General features: G+C 40.1%; 2 protein-coding genes across 2 annotated transcripts in view; one reads left to right on the top strand and one right to left on the bottom strand.

The window, feature by feature from the left end:
• Positions 1 to 15,856, top strand: part of pde11a (phosphodiesterase 11a) — a 33,269-nt gene extending 17,413 nt beyond the window's left edge. Inside the window, exons 11-20 of the mRNA XM_079357720.1 lie at positions 1,273 to 1,419; positions 1,568 to 1,675; positions 2,638 to 2,747; positions 4,555 to 4,645; positions 6,977 to 7,077; positions 7,283 to 7,360; positions 7,534 to 7,597; positions 7,950 to 8,024; positions 9,057 to 9,140; positions 13,288 to 15,856. Of these exons, the coding sequence (XP_079213846.1) occupies positions 1,273 to 1,419; positions 1,568 to 1,675; positions 2,638 to 2,747; positions 4,555 to 4,645; positions 6,977 to 7,077; positions 7,283 to 7,360; positions 7,534 to 7,597; positions 7,950 to 8,024; positions 9,057 to 9,140; positions 13,288 to 13,521 (1,092 nt within the window). The 3' untranslated portion in view covers positions 13,522 to 15,856. The remainder of the gene's footprint in view (positions 1 to 1,272; positions 1,420 to 1,567; positions 1,676 to 2,637; positions 2,748 to 4,554; positions 4,646 to 6,976; positions 7,078 to 7,282; positions 7,361 to 7,533; positions 7,598 to 7,949; positions 8,025 to 9,056; positions 9,141 to 13,287) is intronic.
• A 2,933-nt stretch (positions 15,857 to 18,789) lies between these two features.
• Positions 18,790 to 23,177, bottom strand: part of agps (alkylglycerone phosphate synthase) — a 29,002-nt gene continuing 24,614 nt past the window's right edge. Inside the window, exon 20 of the mRNA XM_079356943.1 lies at positions 18,790 to 20,407. Within this exon, the coding sequence (XP_079213069.1) occupies positions 20,286 to 20,407 (122 nt within the window). The 3' untranslated portion in view covers positions 18,790 to 20,285. The remainder of the gene's footprint in view (positions 20,408 to 23,177) is intronic.

Genomic DNA, 23,177 nt, shown 5'->3' on the forward strand with positions numbered 1-23,177 from the left:
GATTCCATTTCATAAGAACAATAATTGAGTCAAGCAGACTTACTCTTCTTTGATGCTCAAAATGTAACTGGTGTTATGAGGAGGAAAATGTTGACATCTTAGAATGCCTTTATATTTGCCCGTGAGCTACATAAATGAGATATAAAATCTCATCTAATTAAGCAACAATGTCTTGCTTTCTTTAATGGGGGGGAAAAGGCAAACGATTACGGCAATAGAAAGTAGTACTTCAACATGTCATTTTCCAGTTCTTGCTAAGAGCTGTGGGGTAGCATAAATCGAGGCTGAGAATTCCCCAATGAAAAAAAAACTAATTGTGATATTTGGAATAAATTATTCCAATCAATAGGCCATTATTCTCAATGCATTATTTATAAAGATGGCAAAATCGAAATATCTACATTTTGAATTGGCATGACATTTCTGAAATATAGATATGACCTATTTTCTTGCACTTTCATGTGGAGGATTTTCCCCTGTGGCCATTACAGCAGAGTAGGAACCCTGCTTTCCAGCATGCTAGTGTGATCCTTCAGCCTCCCAATCCACCAGCTGCCTGCTTCCTTCCTTACCCCCTACTACTACTACACACACACACACACACACACACACACACACACACACACACACACACACACACACTTTCTTTCATAACTGCTCCACATATGAAGCCTAATGGAGGACACTTGACTGGGATTCAACCAGAGAGCAATTCGCAGCTGCAAACAAACCTGGCTGACATTTCCTAACCTGCGGCTGTGAATTAAGAAAGAGCATAGTACCAGCTGACCTGACAGGGAAACATGGTGCTCTGATGGCTGTTAGAGAAGGGAGAGAAACACTGGCACAGATCTGTAAGAGAGCTTCAACTTGTTGGAATAAGATGCAGGTTGGAAAACGTGAAATAGTTGTATTATGAATGCCGAGTAGAGGCAGTAAAGACATAGAAGCTTCAGAAAGTAGTTGGTTAATTGGAACCTCATATGTCTTCCACATTTTGTTTGAATCATTTTTAAAAATAAGGCCATAGATGATTACTGCTGCAGAGATAGGTTTATCAATGAGATCAGAAAGTAAACAATCCTTCGCTAAGCTCCCTCATTAATCTTAACCCTCTCCGACATAGTCCTTAGAGTCTTCATTAGCATATCTCCATATTTCCATGTATCATCTGAAAATGGCACAGCGTCCCCTGACCTCTTAATCCTCTTCTGCTCTCTGACCTCATATTCTCATTGCTAATTAATGTTTTCTCCCACACCCATGAAACAGGCTGCTAATATCCCTCTGGTTTGCGAGCTGGGGATTGATATGCTCTCCTTTGACGATTTCTCTCTGGACGTCGACGCCATGATAACGGCAGCTCTGAGGATGTTCATGGAGTTGGGAATGGTGCAGAAATTTAAGATTGACTATGAGGTGAGAGCTCTCATTTCATCATCTGTTTTCATTCAATGTATGGCTGATCTTACCCCGAACCCTGTTCCTTTAGAAGCAAAATACTAATTTATCTTCATGACGCCTGCTGACCCATTTGCTCATTTGTCTCTCTTGCTTCCCCCTGCAGACATTGTGCAGATGGCTGCTGACTGTCAGGAAAAACTACAGAATGGTTCTCTATCACAACTGGAGACATGCCTTCAATGTCTGCCAGTGCATGTTTGCCATGCTAACGGTAGGTATCATGCTGCTGGGACTAAAGAACATACTTCAGTCAGAGACACTGTGGAATAAAAAATGTACATTACATTCCCTGCGACTTTAATTTCAAAAATAACATTTGGATCTCACAGATCTTCATCAGGAATTGTCAAGTTATGTTCTCGCTACCACAAAGGGAAGACAAAAGTAACACACAACCAGTTTAAGAGAAGGACATTAGGTTTTGACTACAGCATGAGGAGTTTAGAAAAAACAACACATTTTAGGTTATGATGACTGCGTTGTTCGCCTGTATGGATACCAATGAATATGATTGTTTCAGAACAAGCTGTACTTCATGAAATCTCTTCAATCGGTTAGAAAGTTTGCACTTGACAAGATTCTGTAAAATATGTCGAAATAACTGAGATTCATTTTATGCCTCATTGCAATACTTACTATACATACAGCCAATTCTGTGCAGAGTCAAACCAGCGACATTTGTTTGAACAGAGACCCCCAAGAGAATTACTTCATCAGGCCTACTAATCAAGTCCTTTGGGGGCATAACACATTCACGAACATACGCTGTTATTCAAACACCACAGAGTAGTTCATTTAATCAAGCACAGCATCAATGCAGAGCCCCATCTGAATTGATTATTGGCAGGGTGAAATGAAAGAGCAGCGTGTAAGCTGTTCTGTGACCCTCCACTCTCTTACCATGTGTTTTAATGAGAGGACTGAGGGTCGTGCTATCTTTTCCTCTATCCTCATGTTGACCTGTAGTGACTCACTCAGCTCATGGCCTCCAGAACCCATTTATCCATTTGACTGTGTTACTGCAGCCCTACTGGCTGACCTGGGAGAAACTGTTTTTTTTTCTATTTAGGATGATGCTGCTATTTCGTAGAATAAGAGCTGCTTTGATCAAGTAATGTGTGTATGGGTGTTTATTTGTTTTCTCATTGACCTGCTCTCCTCTCTGCCAATCAGACGGCGGGTTTCCAGGAGACTCTGACTGAGGTGGAGATCTTAGCGCTTATTGTGGGCTGCGTGTGCCATGACTTGGACCACAGGGGCACTAACAACGCTTTTCAGGCCAAGTAAGTGTTAGCTGCTTAATGTCTGTGTCTGCCACACACACACACATAAACACACTCCCTCCAACGCATTGTTTATACCGTGTTTCCCACCTTCTGCATCAGGCTGCAGTAGCCCAACCCAGATCAGCCAGAGTCAAGCAGCAGGTTGTATAAGGCTTATATAAGGGTCTGCATAATGAAGAGAGTGTACACATGGTTGACTCTGTTCACATTTAGATTAGCAGGTAATACTGCAATTAAAATAAAAACCAAAACCTAGTGTTCTCCATCCTCACAAAGGTTATTATTGCAGAAATGAGTCAAAGGAAACAAGATGGTGATGTGAGGAAAAGGTAAGGTTACGTAGGAAAACGGCTCCTGTTGCCAATACAATGTAACACTGTTACTATTTCATTTAGCAGATGCTTTTGTCCTGTGCATGCAATGTGCATGTGGGGAGACCTGAAAGTAAAGAGTTGCAGTTGTCAGTGTGTGATATAACATTACAAGGAGCTGTGTATTAAGCTCTGACAGGAAAGGTCTGACCTTTGTCATGTTATTTCACCAATAAAGGCACATATATATATATCACAATTTCTTGTGATTGATGGCTGTTTGAAGTCTACATTGTTTTATTTTAGGCAGAAACTTTTTTTTTTTCAGATAAGTAGTGTAGTTAGATCAACTACTTCTTTGTTTTCCTGTGTTCCAGCCTTACGTTGAGGATTATTGTCACCAATTTTCCGTAAAGGACCATCTTTATTTGAACATCCTCAAAAACACAATTAAAAGTCAGTACTGGGTTGCAATGGAAGGATGAGCAGAGGGGTTTTTTCCAGCTCTTAAGCATAAGTAGTGTGTTCTCCTTGATAGATTACATTCCTCAGAAATGGATGATGACTTTGAATTGTACTTCTGCCGTCATTTTTTATGAGTGAAGATAACTCCAATCCGTCCAAAAAAAGTTGTGTTAAATAACCTTGTTTTTTAGTTGAATATTTCACCTTTTAATGCGATTCTTGTAATTTTACTCTAGCTGTAGATTGTATCTCGATGTGATGCTCTGTCACATCTGAAATACATGTTTGTCACTTTTTGTGGATTTCTGCTAGTTAGCAGAAGTTATTCTCAGCCGTTAGTCTGTTCAGAGACAAATAGACAAAAACATCTGGGACAATATTTAGGTTAGTTTGGACGTTACACTCGACTAGTTGAGATGAACCGTCGTGTCTGTGGTAACAAACAATAACACAAACCTTTAGTTTTAATGTAAAGTATAGTGTGGACAGAAGTCACATGTAGCTGGTGCCACAGGCCACAGAAGTTTAACCTTAAAGCCATTGTTTTTATTCAAAGCCACTGTGCAGGATAACAGAAGAAAACATTTATAGTCAACTCTTAACAACTCACTAAACTGTGATACTAAAACTAATCTTAAAAGTGTAAAGTAAAAAGTAAAAATGAAACAATCATTTTACAAATTTTAAATTGATTTTTTAGTAACAGACTGCCAAAAAATATTCTTTAAAATCCTGTTTTCTTCTACAGTACACCATGCGCAGTTCTACAGAGTGTCTCCTGTCCCCATTAAATGATCCTCTTCAGTGTGTAACTGTTGCATTTCTGCTGCAGTTTAGGTTATAGCTCTCTTGCTTCTTTATAAGTTGGCGACACAGTGCAGAAGGGATCAGTAAGGGAATTACAACAGACACTTTGTTTCTCGGTATGTGTTAAATCCTGATTATTTTATTCCTCTTCTCTATCCCTGTACGTGTATTGTGTGCACTACGTGTGTGTGTGTGTGTGTGTGTGTGTGTGTGTATGCCAGGACGGGCTCAGCCCTTGCTCTGCTTTATGGGACCTCTGCTACGCTGGAGCACCACCACTTCAACCATGCTGTTATGATCCTGCAGAGCGAGGTGCACTATGTTCCAGTATCTGCTGCAATGCAGTTACCATGAAGTTGTGCTTATGCACACCGCCACATGTTGTGTTTGAGCAACACATTGAAAATAAACAGAGGCAATTTGAAAAAAAAACACAAAAAAAAACCTACCAACAACATTTCCTCACTTCAAGAGCCCATATGTCGAAGGTTTAAGGTGTTTACTCTCATGTTTCATGCTCTAACAAAGACAACCGACCGCAATGCTCAGTTTTTAATTTTATTGCTAACTCCTGGCCAAAACTAGTCCAGTATACGACAGGCATATAATACAAAGAAAGTATTCTGTGATGAAGGATTCAGCTATTAATCACACTGTACACAAGCAAGCAAGCATACTTTCCTAAAATGTCAAATGATTTTTATGTAATGGGACGTGGTGCTTCATTGTGCTATGATAAAAACATTTGAGTGCAAACATGGTACACTTACTCACCTGTAAAATCCTGTTGAAATTGAGGAATCAGACGTCAAACCTATTATATTCATAGCTATCTCACAAACCTATTATATTCATAGCTATCTCACAAACCTATTATAATCAGAGCTATCTCGCGAGAGAAGCTTAAAGACCTAAAGCCAACCGTCCCCGTCGAAACCCCCAAAAACATGCCCCCCCCCCCCACCGTACCTTATAGTATTCATGTGTTGCTTTAATGTCGGTTGTGAGTGAGTAAATAAATGGCTCATGCTGCCTCACAATTCAATGTAATCACAGAAGCGATAGATTCTCTGGTAATTGGTTGAGAGAGACATTTTACCAGGTGACTGGGTTTGTATCAAGTTGTAATTAAAGACGTTTTGAGGGAGCAGCTAAGGGGAGGATAAGCAGGGTGGGTTCCAGTGGCTTCATTATCAAGGTGCTGACAACACAGTGAGCTGACAAATGTTGGCTTAGAATATCATAATGGCTTCTGTTGATACTGGGATTGAACTAACGCTGTCCCATTAGCATATAAATGAACAGTGAGAATTATTTTCAGTATAATTGGCTGTTTTGCACAAACCAACAGATAGAAATGTAAACTTTCAAACATCACTAAATCCCTCTGTACTATCACTCAGTTTGTGTGCGTGTCATTCTGATCTGAGACACGCTGAGACAATATTCAGACTTTTCTGTTCGTTTCTATCACTCTCTCAATCTTCATCCTTTTTCTGTTATCACCACTGCATCATGTATTTTCTCTGTGGACAGACATATCCATCTGTTCAACCCCCCCCCCCCTCCCCCCCTTGGAGGACAGAGTCTAAGTGGTGAATGAATGTATAATACATGATGGGGAGAGGTTTTATATGACATAGAGCCTCAAGTGAGAGATGTTGCTTCCTTATTAACAGCTGCTGGGTTCCCTCCTCCCCTGCACATATCCAATCAGTTTTATTATTGCCTGTTTATTATTATATTATTATTATGTTATGGTTAAGCTGTGGAATTACAGACCCATTTTATTAGAGACTTTTTGGCTTTTTATGCTGAAAAAGCAAAGTCACTTCTCCCTTAGTGACACTTATAACTGATATGATTTTAAACTATAGGGTGGGTGGCTGAGTATATTGACCATGCTTTCACACCATTTTGATGCACCTAAGATGTAGCCTTAGCGAGCTAGCAGTTATCCTCAGATTTATTAATCCCAATGCAGTGTTTGGAGGACATGCTCATTTTAATTTCGGATTTAGGAGTGATGTGTTGCAGACAGGTACAGTATTGGGTAAAAAGATGAAGAGCAAAAGATTATTGTAGAAAATGTGAGATATAGCTAATAATGAACCTATAATCTTGATTTATTTATTTATTGCACTTTTCGAACCTTTGAACAACACGTGTACTGATGTGAAGCAGTGCACTGTTGGGACAAATCTTTTCAGATAAACTGTTTTCGTAAATAAGGACTTCTTCCTGATACAGCCCCAGTCATGTTCTTGCTGACTCACTGTTACACTATCAGGGCTTAATGGTTAATGCTATTAGTAACACCTGCTCTGTGTAAAAAATGTCCATTAAGCAGCTTCTCTGTTGGTGTGAAAGCTCAACTCTTTGAGGTACTTTGGCTCATCGGATAGTTTGGATTTCCCACCTTAAAGATTATTACTAATCTCACAAACATAGATCTTTACTTTATAAGATTAAACTTCTAGTCATGTATCTAATGTGAGCTAATGTGTCTGTTACTTTTAACTTTTATGACAATCTAAATATTCTATTAACGTATATATGAGTGTGTGTGTGTGTGTGTGTGTGGTTTCAAAAAGGACATGTTCACAGATTGATAATGTCATTTCTCTGTGTTTGTCTCCACAGGGTCACAATATCTTCTCCAACCTCTCGTCCACAGAGTACAGTGACCTCATGCAGCTGTTGAAACAGTCCATTCTGGCCACAGATCTTACGCTTTACTTTGAGTATGTTCTGTTCTGCTCAAAACCACACTTCTTATGAAGCCGCTAAATCTCCTGACAGAGAGACGTCCACAGAGGATTGCAGCTACATTACAACTAATCTGTTTCTGTGGACCACTTACAATCGATTTGCAAGCTTCTTTTATGTAACACCGCCCCCTTGTGGATTTCATTTGACTTACGCCTGCATGCACTTGTTTCTCTGCAGGAACAGAAACATCTTTTTTGAGCTGGTCAGCAATGGAGAGTACAACTGGAACGTAAAGGGTCATAGAGACATGTGCAGGTAAAAATATGGCAGCTTTGTGTCATTGAACTTCATTTCGACAAAGATTATTTTGTGCAAAGTCTTCAAATTATTTTGAAATTCCTTCTGTGAGTATGCATATTTGGCCAATAAAGCTGATTATGAAGATTTAAAAAGGCACCCCCAATAAAAGTTTGTATGACTTCTTACAGATCCATGATGATGACAGCATGTGATCTTGGGGCTGTCACAAAGCCCTGGGACATTTCACGCAGGGTGAGAAACACAGGGTTAACTGTCTGAAATGTAATAATGCTACAGTAAATGAAAAATAGTAGAGTTATAGAAAATTATCTGTTTCCATTATTGGGTCTTTTTTCCTCAATCAAAAATAACAAACATTTTCTGTTACCCTTCAGAAAGTGAATATCCTCAGGTTTGTCTGTGTTGGTCAGAAAATCTGTACATTTTCTTCACCTAGGGCTGTGCTGTGTCAAGCTTTTTCCCAGAGATTCCTTACAACATATAAACCAAACAATTGATTAAGTCATTGGAAAAAATAAAAGGCCTTCAATCAATAAAATGATCATTAGCTGCAACCCGAGGTTAAGCTTCTCCCTCATTTCAGGTGGCTGAGTTGGTGACCAGCGAGTTCTTTGAGCAGGGCGACAGAGAGAGATCGGAGCTGAAGCTCACACCGTCAGTGAGTATATCCAAGCACCTCTGCTTTTTGTACTTTTGTGCAGTTTGTTTCACCTCGGTGACCTCCGTGAGCTGATGATGCTGAAGATAGATTTTCTCTGCAGTCTCCGAAAACATACTGACTGTGTAGGAAACATGAGCGCTCGTGTCTCGTAGTGCGAGAAAAGTGAATTGTCAGCGTGACCGCTCCGCTGCCTCACTGCACAGAGCCAAGAGCAAACTGTAGACTGTGTACCAACCATTCTTAAAAAATGAGAAAATGAAATCCTCCTACACAGGATTCAAAGCAAACACTGACCTCTCTACTCAGTCAACTGCAAACACACAATAAATGTTGGCAGTTATTCTAGCTTTGATTGTTAATTACCTTTATTTTTTCATAGTTGTAAAAATAGCATCAGAACAATGGCAGGGAGAGAAACACTTGAATTCATAAGCTTTTTCTGCCGTCCTTCAAACCACAGCAGCACAACGGAGGAGCTCTGTGTGTTTGATTGAGGAGCTTTGAAGGCTCGACTGTGTTGCAAGTTCTTAAAGGGGGGGGGGACCAGCAGCTTTCCGTGCGCAATTAATGGCCGTGGACTAATCGAGCCAGGCCACATTGCCTTCCCCTCTGATATAACTAATGCAGAAGCCTCAGGGTTGCAGCTTATGTCAAACCTTTACCGCTCCGTGTGTGGGTGTTTGGAAATTAAATATTAACTTCTAAGTTGTAGCCCAGTAACTATCTCTGAAGCACAGCCTCACTGAGCCTCTTTAGTTCAGGCTGCAGGAGAGTGAGGCTGAACAGAAAATGTAGCTACATGAAGTGAATTGTTTTGAGAGCAGCGGAAGAGTTTTTAAAAAAAATAAAAAATTAACCAAAGCGTTAACAGCAGCACTTTGGTTGAGATGGAGGAAGTATACAGATTCTTTACCTTAGTCAAAGTATTGAAACAATACTGTTCAAATATTCCAGGAGCTATATGCTTGCTAAGTTCTCAGGTGTGAACATTATATTAGTGAAAATAAACTCTAACCTTTTGTGTTTCAGGCCATCTTTGATCGAAACAGGAAGGATGAGTTGCCCGGGCTGCAACTAGAATGGATTGACGGAATTTGCGCGCCCCTCTATGAGGTACAGCTGCAAGCGTCTTCACTCGCTGACCTTCTTTGTGTCCTATTTGTCACACATCCATCTCTGACATCAGTAGTTGCTATCCTTCCTCTTCTATTGTTTCCTGCACTGACGCCAGCAATGAAGCTTTCGCTATAGATACAGATTTCCCTCTTAAAGAGATTCTCTTTGCACTGACAGCTCTGAAACAACTTCAAGGTTGCATCCTCTTCTTTTGAGAGGAGCAGAATGAGTTTGCTCGTTGTAAAGACACGAAGGAGTGTAGTGTGTGCAAAGAGCTGTGATGTTAGTCGGGGTTAAATCCCCTCAGTCAGACAGTGTACTCTAAGCTTTGCTGCACTGTAATGAAATAAGCAAGGTCTGACTCTTGACTGTACCACTCTTCTTCTGAGAATCTTCCGCTAAAACGGATTTAAAAAAAAGAGCTGATTTTATTTCTCGACTCCGTCTGACCAAATGTAAGGTTCTCTGTTAGAGCTATTGGTTATCGTTCAGGGACTTAATGGAAATCTATACAGCGACCGAGTAATGCATGGTACAGTATATTATGTGCTTGCGTGTTTCTGTATGACGTCAAGAGAGACTCACAAGCCCCCTACCCATCACCGCCTCCAGCAGCAGCTGTGTGGGAGAAAGACGCAGGCTGGCTTACTGAGCAGATCAGGCCTGTTAAGAGATGAGGTGTGTTGGAGGTGAATCTATGAAAGCAAACAAATTGTAGAAGAGTTCAGAGATTCAAATAGTTAATTCATCCACGCCCTCCTTTTACTTAATATTAAACACATAGCTCTCAGTCTTCATGAATAAAAAACAAATGGATCATCTTCACATCTATCGCGTTATCGCAGGATCAGTGACCAAAGTTAGAGCAGGCTAATCTCTGCCCATCGCTGTATTCACCATTGTTATTGTCTGTGTAGTCTTGATAAAAAAAACTTCAAAGTGGTGTGTGTGTGTCTGTGTGTAGACTGCGTGGGGGATTTGTCTCCACACAGCCGTATATAAAGGCCGATGTTTGAAGAATGCAGATATGGAGCTCACGATCATGCTGCCAATTAAATTTGCAAAGGGGGGAGAACGGAGGGAGCTCAAAGGCGGCAATGTTTTTGTCAGTGGGCGGGAGATCTTTCCTTCTTGATCTCGCTGATCTCCTTCTCCTGGTGGCTCGCTTCTTTGTGGAATATTAATCCCCCATTATGTAACCTTTCATCTCTACACCCTGCCACATGACAGTGTCTCTCTTCCTCTGCTTCGGAGTTTACCTCAGAGGAATAACGATGCTGCGCAAACCCAGTCCAGTGACCCACAGTGGATACATGTGGAGGAAGAGGAACAGTCTCCTCTTTTAGCCTGCAGATTGTTGTGGGTCACATGCACATCACAATGTGCTGATGCTTTCAGTGATTAAACATCTTCATCATCATAAGCACCGACATATTTAAAGTCTGTTATGAAGAATTGTTTTAATTATCAGTACATCTGCAATGATTGTTGGGTCTATGAAATACTGTCTTATTCAACTTGAAAACATTGACAAGAAAGCAGCAATATCTGGCGGCCAAGCAGCTGTTTGGCCTTTAATTAAAAAAAAACAAAAAAACAAAAAGAGGACATATGAAATGATTATTAAAAGTCAACTACCTTACACCAAATATAAACATAAATGACAAAGCTAGAATAATAACTAAACAGTTCAGATGTGATAATCAAATATGGACTTAAATCCAAAATCGCATAAGATGGAAACCCATGTCTTGCTGTAACACATTTCTGCATTGCAGGTACAGCATCGTTATCAGCCACACACAATAATTACAATATTATGAATGTATGCACAGCTTTTAAAAACCTCTCAGGACGTACGTGTGATTTATTTCTAATGCACAAATGTGGGCAGATGTTTTTGTTTGTGTGGGGGTTTTTTTAATGACAAAGAAAATTATCTTGATGTCTGAACTCGGCCACATTATGACGCCCTTTGTTCCGGGCGACCACCCACACATGTTTTAATTGTTGGTAAGAGGAAGTCAGTGACATCTCTGGATGCAAATGCAGCTCCAATTTGCCCATCGGCATATAAAACCCTGTTAATTGGCACCTTTGATTTAATTTCACAGAATTATTTTTCCTTTCTTTCATTCAAATCACGATCCTGAGTGTTGGGGACTACTTCCTTTCCAAACTTTTGATTTAATTCAGTTTCATAACGCCTGCCTATTCATATATTTGAGTGAGTGTGAATGAATGAATGTTTCATTGTATGTGGGACCCATGCCCACACGTTATATTTCCATATGAAACAAGGCTAATGAACGAAACAATAACTAATTACATTCTTCTCTGGAAATCCAAAAGACGTGGAACACAGTCTCCCCCTCTCTCAGGTGATTTATGAAATTGCTGGATGACAGCTTTGACCACACAAGCACTTCCAGAGAAATGACTAAACGAGACTTATCTCAGTCATACATGTGCTTCTAATCTTTATAGTGCAGCCACATAATTGCCTTTAACTATAAAGCTACTGTATGTTGCTGTGATTGAGGAAGGGGGTTCTCTTTGTATTGTTTTATGTGTTTTTTGTCCTGAAGGTGTTTTTAAAGAACAATGTGCTACTTTCAGCACATAGGAAGACTTCAGGCTGTTCATTAGCACTGACTGACGTTGCTTGTGTTGTAATAACACTCAGATTACATTTCATGCCTGCTGTGTGTTATTAAATTGAAGTGACAGAGTTAAACATAACATTACGTACAAAAAAATAGTATGAAAAACTTGTTCACAATCATCTTTACACTAAAGACCCTGTGCTGATGTTATTACTCCTCGATGACCATATACTGTAAATATCTTGATAGAAAGTATTTTATTTGCTGCATGAAAGCATAAATGTTTCTTTCATACAGGAAGCTGCACAATTTGTGTAAAAAAAAGCAGCACGGAAACCATCCATTGTCTTTGTTTTCCAGGTGGACTAACTAAAGTTCTGCCTGTTTCCATATTGCATCCCCTGAAGATATTCCCTACTTACTGTATAAATTACAAAGTGAATAAAATGTAGTTCTGAAGAAAGCTTGAGGCCATATGACCCTCAACTTATTAGCAACCTTTTTAGTGGGGCAATTTCTCATCTTTTTACAACACCAAGGTCGCCGACTTCTGGGCCGTGTTCAAAATTTTACTGGTCTATAAAACATTGAATGGTCTTGGCCCTAAATACATCTACCTGTAGAATATGAAACATCCAGACCGCTCAGGTCCTCAGGAAGAGGTTTACTCAGTGTTCTCAGAGTCAGAAGCAGCTTTTAGTTACTCCGCTCTTCACCTGTGGAACAAACTCCCTGAACACCTGAGGACCGCTGGCACACTCAGCTCCTTTAAATCAGGCCTTAAAACTTTATTATTCACTCAGGCTTTCCATTAGAAATTTACTTTCTGCCTTACTGCAACAAATTCTTCCTTTCTTAATAGTTTTTAATAGTTCTTACTTTATCGAGTACTTTTACATTCTTTTCTGTCTTTTAATGATGTACAATCTTTCTTTTGCTCTGTTTTCCTAATTTATGTTGCATTCTTTCTTTAAGCTTTTTATTTCTGTAACAGGAAAAACTATTTACTGTACAAATGTACAAAACAAGACAGGAAAAGAGAGAAATCGGCCCTCTTTGACCACAGGATACAGCAACATCAACAGTTCCTCAAAGGAGCTTTAACAAATGCGTTTGACTTTCTCACTTTCAAATCTGAAAAAAAAATGCAGCCTTGGCTAGGACTGGGCGATATGACTTTAAACTAAAATCTCTTATTTTTTCAGACTAAACTTGACTTCAAATTTTAATGATATACGAATAAATGACTAAAAACAAGTTTAAATACAATTCAACAAAAGCAAACTAAATTTCCCTTCAAATATTCTGAATGTATCTTCCAGCCCTAGTTTGCAAAATACAGTTAATTATCATCCTAAATGGGTCGCGCAAAGCATCATTGTGCACGATCCAATCCTGACAACAGTGTGCTAAATCTCGTCTGTCACATATTAAAATATTACTAACTGTGGCCTGTTTTGCTGTCGGTTATTTTCATGCTAATATTTCTTATATATTTTTGCTCTCTCATTGCCCTTTCCTTTTATCTCTCTCTCCAGACCCTCGTCAAATTGAATCCCAAACTTCAGCCGATGCTTGACATGATCAAAGCAAACAGGGCCAATTGGGAAGAACTCAACAAGAAGAGACAGCGTGGACAGAGTGCCTCTGCACCGCCGAGCCCTTGCAGTGGCGACAGCACAGATTTAGGGAGCTGCACTGTGGTCAAAACAGGCAGCACACCGTGCTGTAGCAATGATCCTGATAGCAAACCATCCAAACCTGTTGGCTAGCTTCTGATGCAATCTGCAAGCTGATCTCATGAGCTTATTTATTCTGCAGGCCTGCAACAGAGGCAGTACGGTGCATGCAGAGGCACTTGGGCTCTGCTCCTCTTTGCTTTTGCTACGAGAGATGAGCTTTAGACTTGAGTGTGGCGCTATTGTTGAGGGTTCCCTGCCTCCTTCAGTCTTCCCATGCTGAAGGCTGACAGAGCTGGGTTTAGCAAACTTGCCCGGAGCAGTGACACATCAGCTGATGACACTACGTCAGAAAATAAACTCAAACCACTGTGTCAACAAGTCAACCAGTGAGCTTACACGGACAATTCTGGGCATTGCACACATTTTCAGCACAAAGGCATGGAGTATTTTGGAGAGGAATGTTTGTCTCTTTTGTGATCTGTTTTTGCTCTGGTACCTCCTTGTTGCCTGCATTTTGTCCTGGGTAACAGAAATATTTTTTGTAAATCTGTACAAAGCTTTTGAGTTATTTCAAAGTGCTGTTTCAAAACTATGTGAGCTCTGAAGTGTCATGTGGCTGTGTAGTTTCTGAAGGACAAAGAGGTGCAGGAACATCAGGACCTGTGACAGTGCTTGCAATGCAAATTGAGTGCTCCGTTCCCTCCTTTCCTGTGCCTTGTTTTGAGAAGCTAATGAAAAATGCATGACCATCTCACCAAGATTCTAGTAGAAATCCATTTTGAACCATTACATATTTTTGCCATATTTCTAAAACTAGTGACTGCAGTTAGGTCTTGACCCCATGAAAGCCACAAAGCATTATCATTAAGTGCTGAAAGGAATCTATTTGCCCAATTTTATAAATGCAGGGTCTCACTGCTCATACACACACAAACTCACGCACGAGCACAAACACAAACACAAACAAACGCACACACACAAACACAAACACACAATGTGCCTTGAGGAAGTTATTCTGATACCATATAATTTCTTAGCCTCACTGAAGTACATTTAAAAAAGATAAGTTTGACATTTTAAGAAATACAATGTAGGCTATCCTTCTTGCTGTCTCGCCAAAGTGAGATAAAAAATTTTACGTTATATTTCTATTCTATATAGCAAGCTAGCAGCCTAGCTCATCACAATGTGAATAAGTATTATTTATCCTATAGGGAGAAACAGCTAGCCTGACGATTAATAAATTTACTTGCCACAGTCTGGCTGGCCCTTCCCACCTCTGTCTAGTCTTTTGTGTAGCTAAACTGGAGTTTTACAACTACCAAGACGAAGTGAAGGATTCTGTCAGAGTGCACTATGGAGAAGAAATACACAAAACTCTTTCCAAAAATGTCAGACTTTTATTTTGAAAGTATTCAGGGGGGCTTTTCTCAAAGCTCTCAAATGTCACGCCAACAGCTTTGAAAATCTCCAAAACAGAAACACTAAAACTTGTTCCACTGAAGTGCCCATGTTGTCACAGGCTGTTTTTTGGTTATTATCATATTGGTATTATTTGAAGGGGTGGGGTAGATATGCCTTATGAGTTGTGTTGAAGCTTTGTTTATAGAAGTTAAAATGTGACTGCACATTGTGTGGCATGGATCAGTGTGCTCTGCTGTGTTTTAGTTCAAGAGCTGAATTGAAGTCGACCAGAGACATTATGAATTGCATGTTTTATGCAGTATTAGATCCAAACACTTGCTAAGGATGTAGCAAACATGTGAGCCAACAAATACCTCATATTTTGAACTTCCTCAGTAAACACGTTACGTCGTCATCTGAAATGCATGATTTAAATTCTATTGCATCATGTTAGGTGAATTATGAATATTGCTGTTCTATTTTTCTATTAGATCTCCAACTTCTACTCGTCTTTTTTGCAATGTAACATGCTCCTTGTACTTCTTCCCTCTTCCAAGATGGACTCTTAGATTTATTTATGGCAGGCTAAACTGAAGGAAAGCTAAGGCATGACAAGGCTAATGTGCGATATTTCTGTTCCAAGTTTGAATAAAATATGCTGCTATCTGTCTTCTGTTTTGTTCTGATACTTTAAGGTACATGAAATCGTGTTCCTTATTATTATTATTTTTATTATTATTATTATTATTATTGTTATTATTATTAAGGCTACTAGTTGTACACTTTCATATAGAGGCAAACCCATTTATAGTGGATTTAATAGTTTATTATGACATCAAGTCGTTTCCACATTGTTGCTCGGTGCAGTGCTGACCTCATGTGGACAAATATATAATTACACTTAGAAGGTATCTCAATGAAATGTAGCAGACGTTTGCACATTTTATTGAGAAACACTTGAAGCCATTTAAAGAAATATGGATTTAGTCAGGTTAGAAAGATAACGTAATGAAAATAGGAGTTAGATGCTGGGATATAAATCTTTTACCGATACTCTGCAACTCTAATAATTGATGAGGATTGGTGTTAAAGCCTAAGTCCCTTCTTGTCGTATTTATATCTGATGTATTTTATTCATAATCCTCTGTATTAAACTGTGAGGATTGGGATATCTGCAATGCATTTCAGCATCCAAGGCTGAGCTGTATTGCTGCTGATAGGTGGCGGTGACGTCAGCAGGCAGTGTGTAGGCGGCTGTGTGGGTGAACATGACTCCCAAATGAGCCTGTGTGTAGCAAAAAAGAAAGAAAATCCTTCCTGTCAGGAAGCAAAACACCAACTCAGTTAACATCCTCTGTACTGGATCACCTTGAGCTCATTGTGGTCACCACACCCGTCTCTATGGGCGGGCCATAGGGGGCCGGGCCCACCCACATATAAATACTTGTAAATACTAGATGCTTCTGGTGTTACATCTTATATGTTGTATAGTCAAGTGTGTTCTGGATATCCATCATAACATTGCTTTTGTGATATAGGCTATACTACACTGTAAAAAGAGATACACATTAACTACTCAATAAAATTGAGGCAGCAGATTGCACACATTATTATTAATTACATCTAACCTTGTTAAAAGTTGAGTTAATATTACTCAGATCAGTTGCTAAAAATAACTTGTTTAAAATGTGTTGATTAAAGTAAAGCACACAAACAAGTCAACCAAATTTAAACCTTTTAAAAAAACTCCAGGGACTCCTGTGTGAACTACTAGAGTCCTGGTGTGTGGAGAGGAGAGATGACTGTCGTATGGCTTGTCACTGTTACTCTCTGCAGCATTATTCCAGTGTCGCTCTGTCCAACTATATTCATAATCAGTCAGAAATAAACAATATATACTCAAAAACAATGCTCATTAAGATAAGAAAACCAATAAAAGAGAGCCGACTGACATGTATGAAGTCCCATTCAGAGTCAGAGGGTTTTTTCAGTAGCATGGCTGCGGGAGACTTCTTCAGGAAAACCTTTGAACCAAATCAACAAGACATGTTAGTTCAGATACAACAGCCAAAGCAAATATTTATACAAATATAAAGATTTAAAGAAATGTTGACTTTACTTGTTTTATCAGTGCAGTTGCTTTATAAGGCTAGATATTACACTCAGTTGGAAAAGTCTGTATTCATCCGTGCTTGTTAACAGTCCTATAGTAGCTCTTCAATGTTAGTGGGATCAAAATGTTTGATGAAACACTTAATATTCCAGAAAACCATTTTGTATTTTTTGTTTATTGTGACACATGTATAACCATCAATTGTCACAGATGCAAGTGTCAACCAACCCCCGTTATTAGAAAAGTCCATCCTCTCCTTCTTCTGTTTACTAAGTCTGTGAGAAAGAGAAGACACAATAATAGTCTGTGTGTCCACTGTGTGTTAGAGAATGAGCATCCCCTAGACGCCATTCATTCTCACAACACTGTCGAGACACAGGAGTAAGTTTAAAGAAAGATGGGGTTTTATTTGATCTAAAAATAGAAAACCAAATTTAAAAACCAAATTATAAGAACTTGGCATATAAAAGATGTCCATTTAATATAACTTTAAAGATGATGAAATGAATCAGGGTACCTGAAATCAATGCAGAACCTTATGCCTCCATCCTTTGGTATGGGTAGAACTGGGTTACACCACTCGCTCTTTAAAACCTCTAACCCCAGGGACCTCCCTCCTCAGTGGGGCCAGCATCCCCTCAGGGATCCTGTAACTTAATTTTTACACCTCTCATCTTTGCACCTTCTCTCACAACAATGTCATGCTCAACAATATTTGTTCCAGGGATTTTGGTGGAAAACTTCTGAATTACAGATAGATCTTACCTGAAGCAGTTTGCCATCTGAGATCATGGTCTACCAGGTCACTAGAGATACTTAAGTATTGCTCATCCAGCACACTTCTATCACCAGGTAGGAACACCAGGAGTTTCTGTCCTGGGTCGAAGGTTCTCGGCCTGGCTGACTTGTCATAACAGGACTTGTTGCTGCTGGCCGTCCGCCATGTGCAATTGGGCCAGCTCGTCCATTTTCTCCAGCCGCTCTCTTATCTGGATGACACAGAATAAAACGTTAACGGATCCCAGCCTCCCCCCCAGATCTCTCTTAACAGTGCAAATGGGCCCCAAACTTTGTGTCCATACAAAAGAGAAGAAACTGGAGGAGGATTGTGGTACTTACCTGCATGCAAAGAGGTAGAGCAGCCATTGATTCCAGTCTGTACCAGTGTTGTGTACAAACTTGGTCTGGTTAAAGTACTACATTAGCCTATCTGTTTAAGGATGATCCGGTGTGATCCTGAGTCTCCTGATACCAAGTAACTGGTACACCTGTTTCAGCAGAGTAGACAAAAAAGCACATTTTTGAAAAGACTTGTACGAAATAGAAGCAACTGATTTTGCCTTTAGAGGGAAAGACTTCTGGATACTTGGTAGAATAGTCTGTTATAACTAGCATAATGGTTTCCTGTTTTGCGTCTCTCTACAGGACCAACTATGTCCATCCCAAGGCGCTAAAATGGGGTGACAATAATGGGTAGTGGTTAAAGTGGAGCTCTTGGGTTGTTTATGCAGAGGTTATTTGGCACTGAGAGCAACTTTTACAAAACTGAGCAACATCTCTAAGCAGGCCAGTGGAAATTTTTTTTTGTTAGTAATAGCAATATTTTATAGCAATTGCACAATGCTATAAAATTCTTTAATAAAACAATGAAGTACATTTCTACAAAATAACTGCGACGGGTCTGGTGGTCACAGGTAAGAGGAATAGCAAACAAAAGGCTGCTCCTGCTGACCCTGCGAGCTGTGTCTGACAACATGAAGGCTGTGAGGAAGGAGCTGAATTGGAAATGATGTATGAGAGGGTCAGGAGGTTTCTGCTCTCTGAACAAGGAAATCAAGAACTTGGATGTTTTAGTTAAATTTATTGCACAAACAGCATTGACAAAATGTACTTGGATGTTACTACGTTCTTAAGAGAAATGGATAACAACAAAACATTGAAAATCATAACATGAACTTCTTTAGACACAGAGGCAAAATGTCAGATGATGGGTCCCAATAAGTCCTTTTTGATTTTGATTTTGGGGAATTAGTGAATTAAAAAGGACTTGATGGTCACAAAAAGTTTGGATCAGAAGAGGGGAAATTCCTAAATACAACAACTCTCTTAAAGCTTTACTTAGCCTCAAAATGAATAGTGAACTATGACAAATAATGCAAGTCTGGTATGAAATTTGAGTACAACGTAGTATCTTTAAAAAAAAAAAAAAATCCATTCAGTACAAATACACAAAAAAAGAGAAGCATTTTCCCATAGAGGTTCCTGGGGAATCTAACCGTATAGAGCAGAAATAAGTCAATACAGTGTCATGAAAATCTGATGTTCAACAGAAAACTACGCACATGTAACAGTAACAAATGGCTAACTTTTACTTTTCTTACATATCTCATGAGGGTTATCTTTGCATATGCTTATAATAAAATACATTTCAAATGTGCATGAAGTTACAAAATGAGTGTACACAGTTAAATGTATTTGCATGATCTTGATGTGTTGTGAGTCTTTGGTACAATATGAGCACCGGGATCCAGAAGCTTTAAACTGCCACCATGAATAAAGTTGTGACAAAAAACCCCAACAAAAAAACAGAAAAAGAAAACTCGAACACCTGTTATGCTGTTTTTTTTGTTTTTTTTTTAAACAAAATGCAACGTAAACGCCGTCAGTACAAAAAATCTACACACACTAGGGGTGAGCTCTCTTTGTAATCCCACTGGTGTCTTGTTAAAATTTGGTGGCGTGGAGCGAAGCTTTAGTAGTCCAAAAAGGGTCTCTTATGGCAAAAGGTCAGTACAAAAAAGGAAAGAGGGAAGTGAAAATGAAAGTTGAGACACAGAAACGCTCATGTCTGGGTCCATTTTTCGATACAAAGTGAGCTGAAGGGGAAGGCAGAAAGAAGCTTTAGAAAGGCACGGAGCTTTAGAAAGCGCATTCATCTCGAACTTACCGCTAAAGAAGTGCCACACGCACAGACACACATATGAGAGGAAAGTAAAAACAAACTGATTAATTTGTTGACAAGGATATTAAGGAAAAGTTCAAACAAATGTAAATGTGACAAAATCAAGATTAAATTGCATTGTAGCTGTAGCTCCAAACAAGCTGAGATCATGAGCTCAAACGAGCCTCACTGTGAATGATTGTTACAGCATGTTGAGTGCAATATAATGTCAAAAGAATAAAAAAGTTTGGGCGAATCATTAAATGGCACAGAATGACACTTATGATGAAAAATTTGTTTGTCCATTTTAAATTCACATTTTAGTATCTATTAACCCAAAATGCACACAATGCTTTTAGAAAAAAAGGTGAGCTAAAGGTGGACATCAGCAGGGAGTTAGAGGAGGTTCCTGTTGCCGAAGATGTTTTGGGGGTCCACATAGTCCTTAACGGACTTGAGCATCCCCATGCCAACGCTGGAGACGGTGTCTCTCATCCACTCCTTCCGAAGTTTGCCCACTGAATGACAGAGGAGAGAAAAATAAATAAGTCAACACCAAGGAAGAGGACCGAGGGGGGAGAAATGGAGGAATCGGCATGGCTGATTGCTCAGCGGGCTGCTGGGAGCCAATCAATCTTGTGAGAGTGAGTGAATAAACAGAGGGTGATAAATGCTTTTATTCAGAGAGGAGAAATGTTTTGCATGGCATGATTTATGGAGCTCAGCAGACTATCAAACTCATTAGGCTCTGTGTGTTCCCAGAGGAGGGGCCGGCTGGCGGCTGTAGCGGTCCGTCCCCGGCTCCCTTTGCTCTTTGAGCCACTGCGCCCCTCCCTCTCTCCCCTCCAGAGCATTTTTTTTTTCTTCTTCTGTGTTTTGTGTCTCATTGTGCACACGAGCGCACTCTTCCAGCTGACCCACAAGGCTCCTGTGTGCCAGCCTGTCCCCCAACTACGATCTGTGCCCTCCGACACCGGCCTGATCACTGTCAGGGTGCCAAAGCAAACCATGCAGTGACACACAAAGGTACTCTGTCAGCGGGACCTTGGCTCTAAGATGCTCCTCCTCCTCCTTCTCCAAATCCTCAACCTGAGGAGTAAGAGGGACTGTGGCATCAAGCCTAGTGAGGGTGCCTTCTGCTTTACCAGATGTCCTGTACGACATACTCGAAGCGTCTGTAGCCGACAGGTTCTTAGCGGAGCCAGCGAGAGGTCTGGTGAAGGACTGAGGAAACCGCACGGATCAGCCTGTCTCTTGTTTCAGCTCTATATAAAATAATAAGATGGAATCCTTTACACCAAATCTTAACAACCACAATCTTTACCCTAAGGGTCATCTCAGAATCTGTACGTAATCCAAAGATCACAACAGTTAAGATAATCATTTTATAAAGATTTCAGACTGTACAAACACAGAAATAAATGACAAGTGTTCAGTGAATCAAATCCAAACAAAAATATAGACTGGGTTCAGAGGAATAATATCAAGTAAAGTGGATGGAGGTATTGCCTACTTTTTAATCTCAAATTGAACACTTTCCACAGAAAACCCATTTTTGGTAAAAAAAAAAAAAAAGACCTCAATCATCGTGGTTTAAAAATAATTATTTAAAAGGGATTTGAGACATTTCTTTCCTAAAAAGTGAATCCTTCACAAGGCATCACAGTCCAAGTAAAAAAAAACAGAAAATAATCAATCAACCGTCCACTGAGAGGAAAAATCAGAAACCCCTATGTGGTTTCTTAAATGAGGGATTTTCTGAGTTTTTTTCTTTAAAAAGGAGGATTTTCACAGAAACTATGAATGAAAACAAGAAAAGGCAACAGCTGACATAAGAAGTCAGTGTGAGGTGAGTGAACAGATGCACACTTTAAACGTGTCAGAGCAAGGTAAATGTTAACTTTTGGAGGTCATGTCCACTTTGAAGTCACGGTCCATATCTATCCTCCAAAACGTACAAAGATAAACTTGAGAGCCGAGCAGCTCAGAACAGATGCTGCTCGCTGAGTAAACTCATAAAAGCAGACCTGTAAGCTCATAAGATTAGACACAGAGGCCTGAAAGCACAAAAGGTGTATGATGGGAGTTTTCACACGCCTCTCCTGCATTGCTTGCAAAAGGGGGCTTCAGTGCTAATCGGGCATGTTGGGAGGGCAGTGTGGCGCCTTTCGTGTTCCGTGTTATCAGCCAGGAAACCCAGATGGGGGATCTGCAAAGAGGCTGGTGAGGCCCGTCTCCTGACAAAACAGGGCAGACAGCGGGGTCACAGGGGACCCTGATAGCACACACACCTCCAGATGGTGACAGAGGGACCAATCAGCTGCTGCCCAATAACTAAGAAAGTCCCGTTGCTCTCTTCAACCTCCTCCTCCTCCTCCTCTATAGGCCTCCCTCCTCGCCTCCCTCCTCGCCACACCTCCGTCCCTCCCTCCTCTCAGGAAATGGAGAGAAAACAGAAGGTGCTGGGACTGCATCATTGCCTCCATCACTGTGATAATTTACACATCTATCTTGTCATATGCTCTCCTTTTTGCTTGCTATTGCAATCAATCTCAACAGACTCGGTCTGTGCAGCTGAGACATGCAAAGAAGTGCAGGTAGTTATTTCAGGAATGACAGATTTTTTTTTTTTTAAGAAAATAGCTTCTTTTTTCCTGAGTGGGGAGGCTCTGAGTGAAACACAAGTTGGGAACTTCATCACATGAGGTCATTTTTCTATCTCCAAAGGGAATGAGTTTGTGTGGTGTTATGATTGGCAGAGTTCGCTTGACTTGAGTTGTGGGAGGCCACACAGTTTGTGCGCAAATGCTGGACGACCTGGGTTTCCCTCCCACAAAAAGAGACAATAGAGACCAGGCCGAGTCTCAACCCCTCGACATGCAGCTCCCGCTCTCCTCGGTTCTTCTCTGACAAATGGGGGTCAGCACATGAAAGACGCAGTGAGCTAGTGGCCCTGTGTTCATGTGATATGGCTGAGTATTGGCTGAACACTTTGGTGCAGATAGATGGATGACTCTGTGGGTGATGGATGTTTAACGACTCCTAACCACTGCAACACTGTTGACCTAGTTTAAGAGGACATTTCTTCTGATGGTCTGACTTCAAAAAAACCATCAAACAACCAACAAATATTTGCAATTTTAGCCTTAAAAGCTGATCAATCTGACTTCTTTAATTTTTAAAAATTGTCTACATGTTTTTTTGACAGACACCATGGTGGCATTAGCTGAGTATTACATCTCAAAGACAAACAGGTTGTGAGCTCTACACGCCCAGATTCCCTTACCT

The sequence above is a fragment of the Symphodus melops genome (genome assembly GCF_947650265.1).
Source record: "Symphodus melops genome assembly, chromosome: 12".
NCBI classification, from domain to species: Eukaryota; Metazoa; Chordata; class Actinopteri; order Labriformes; family Labridae; genus Symphodus; species Symphodus melops.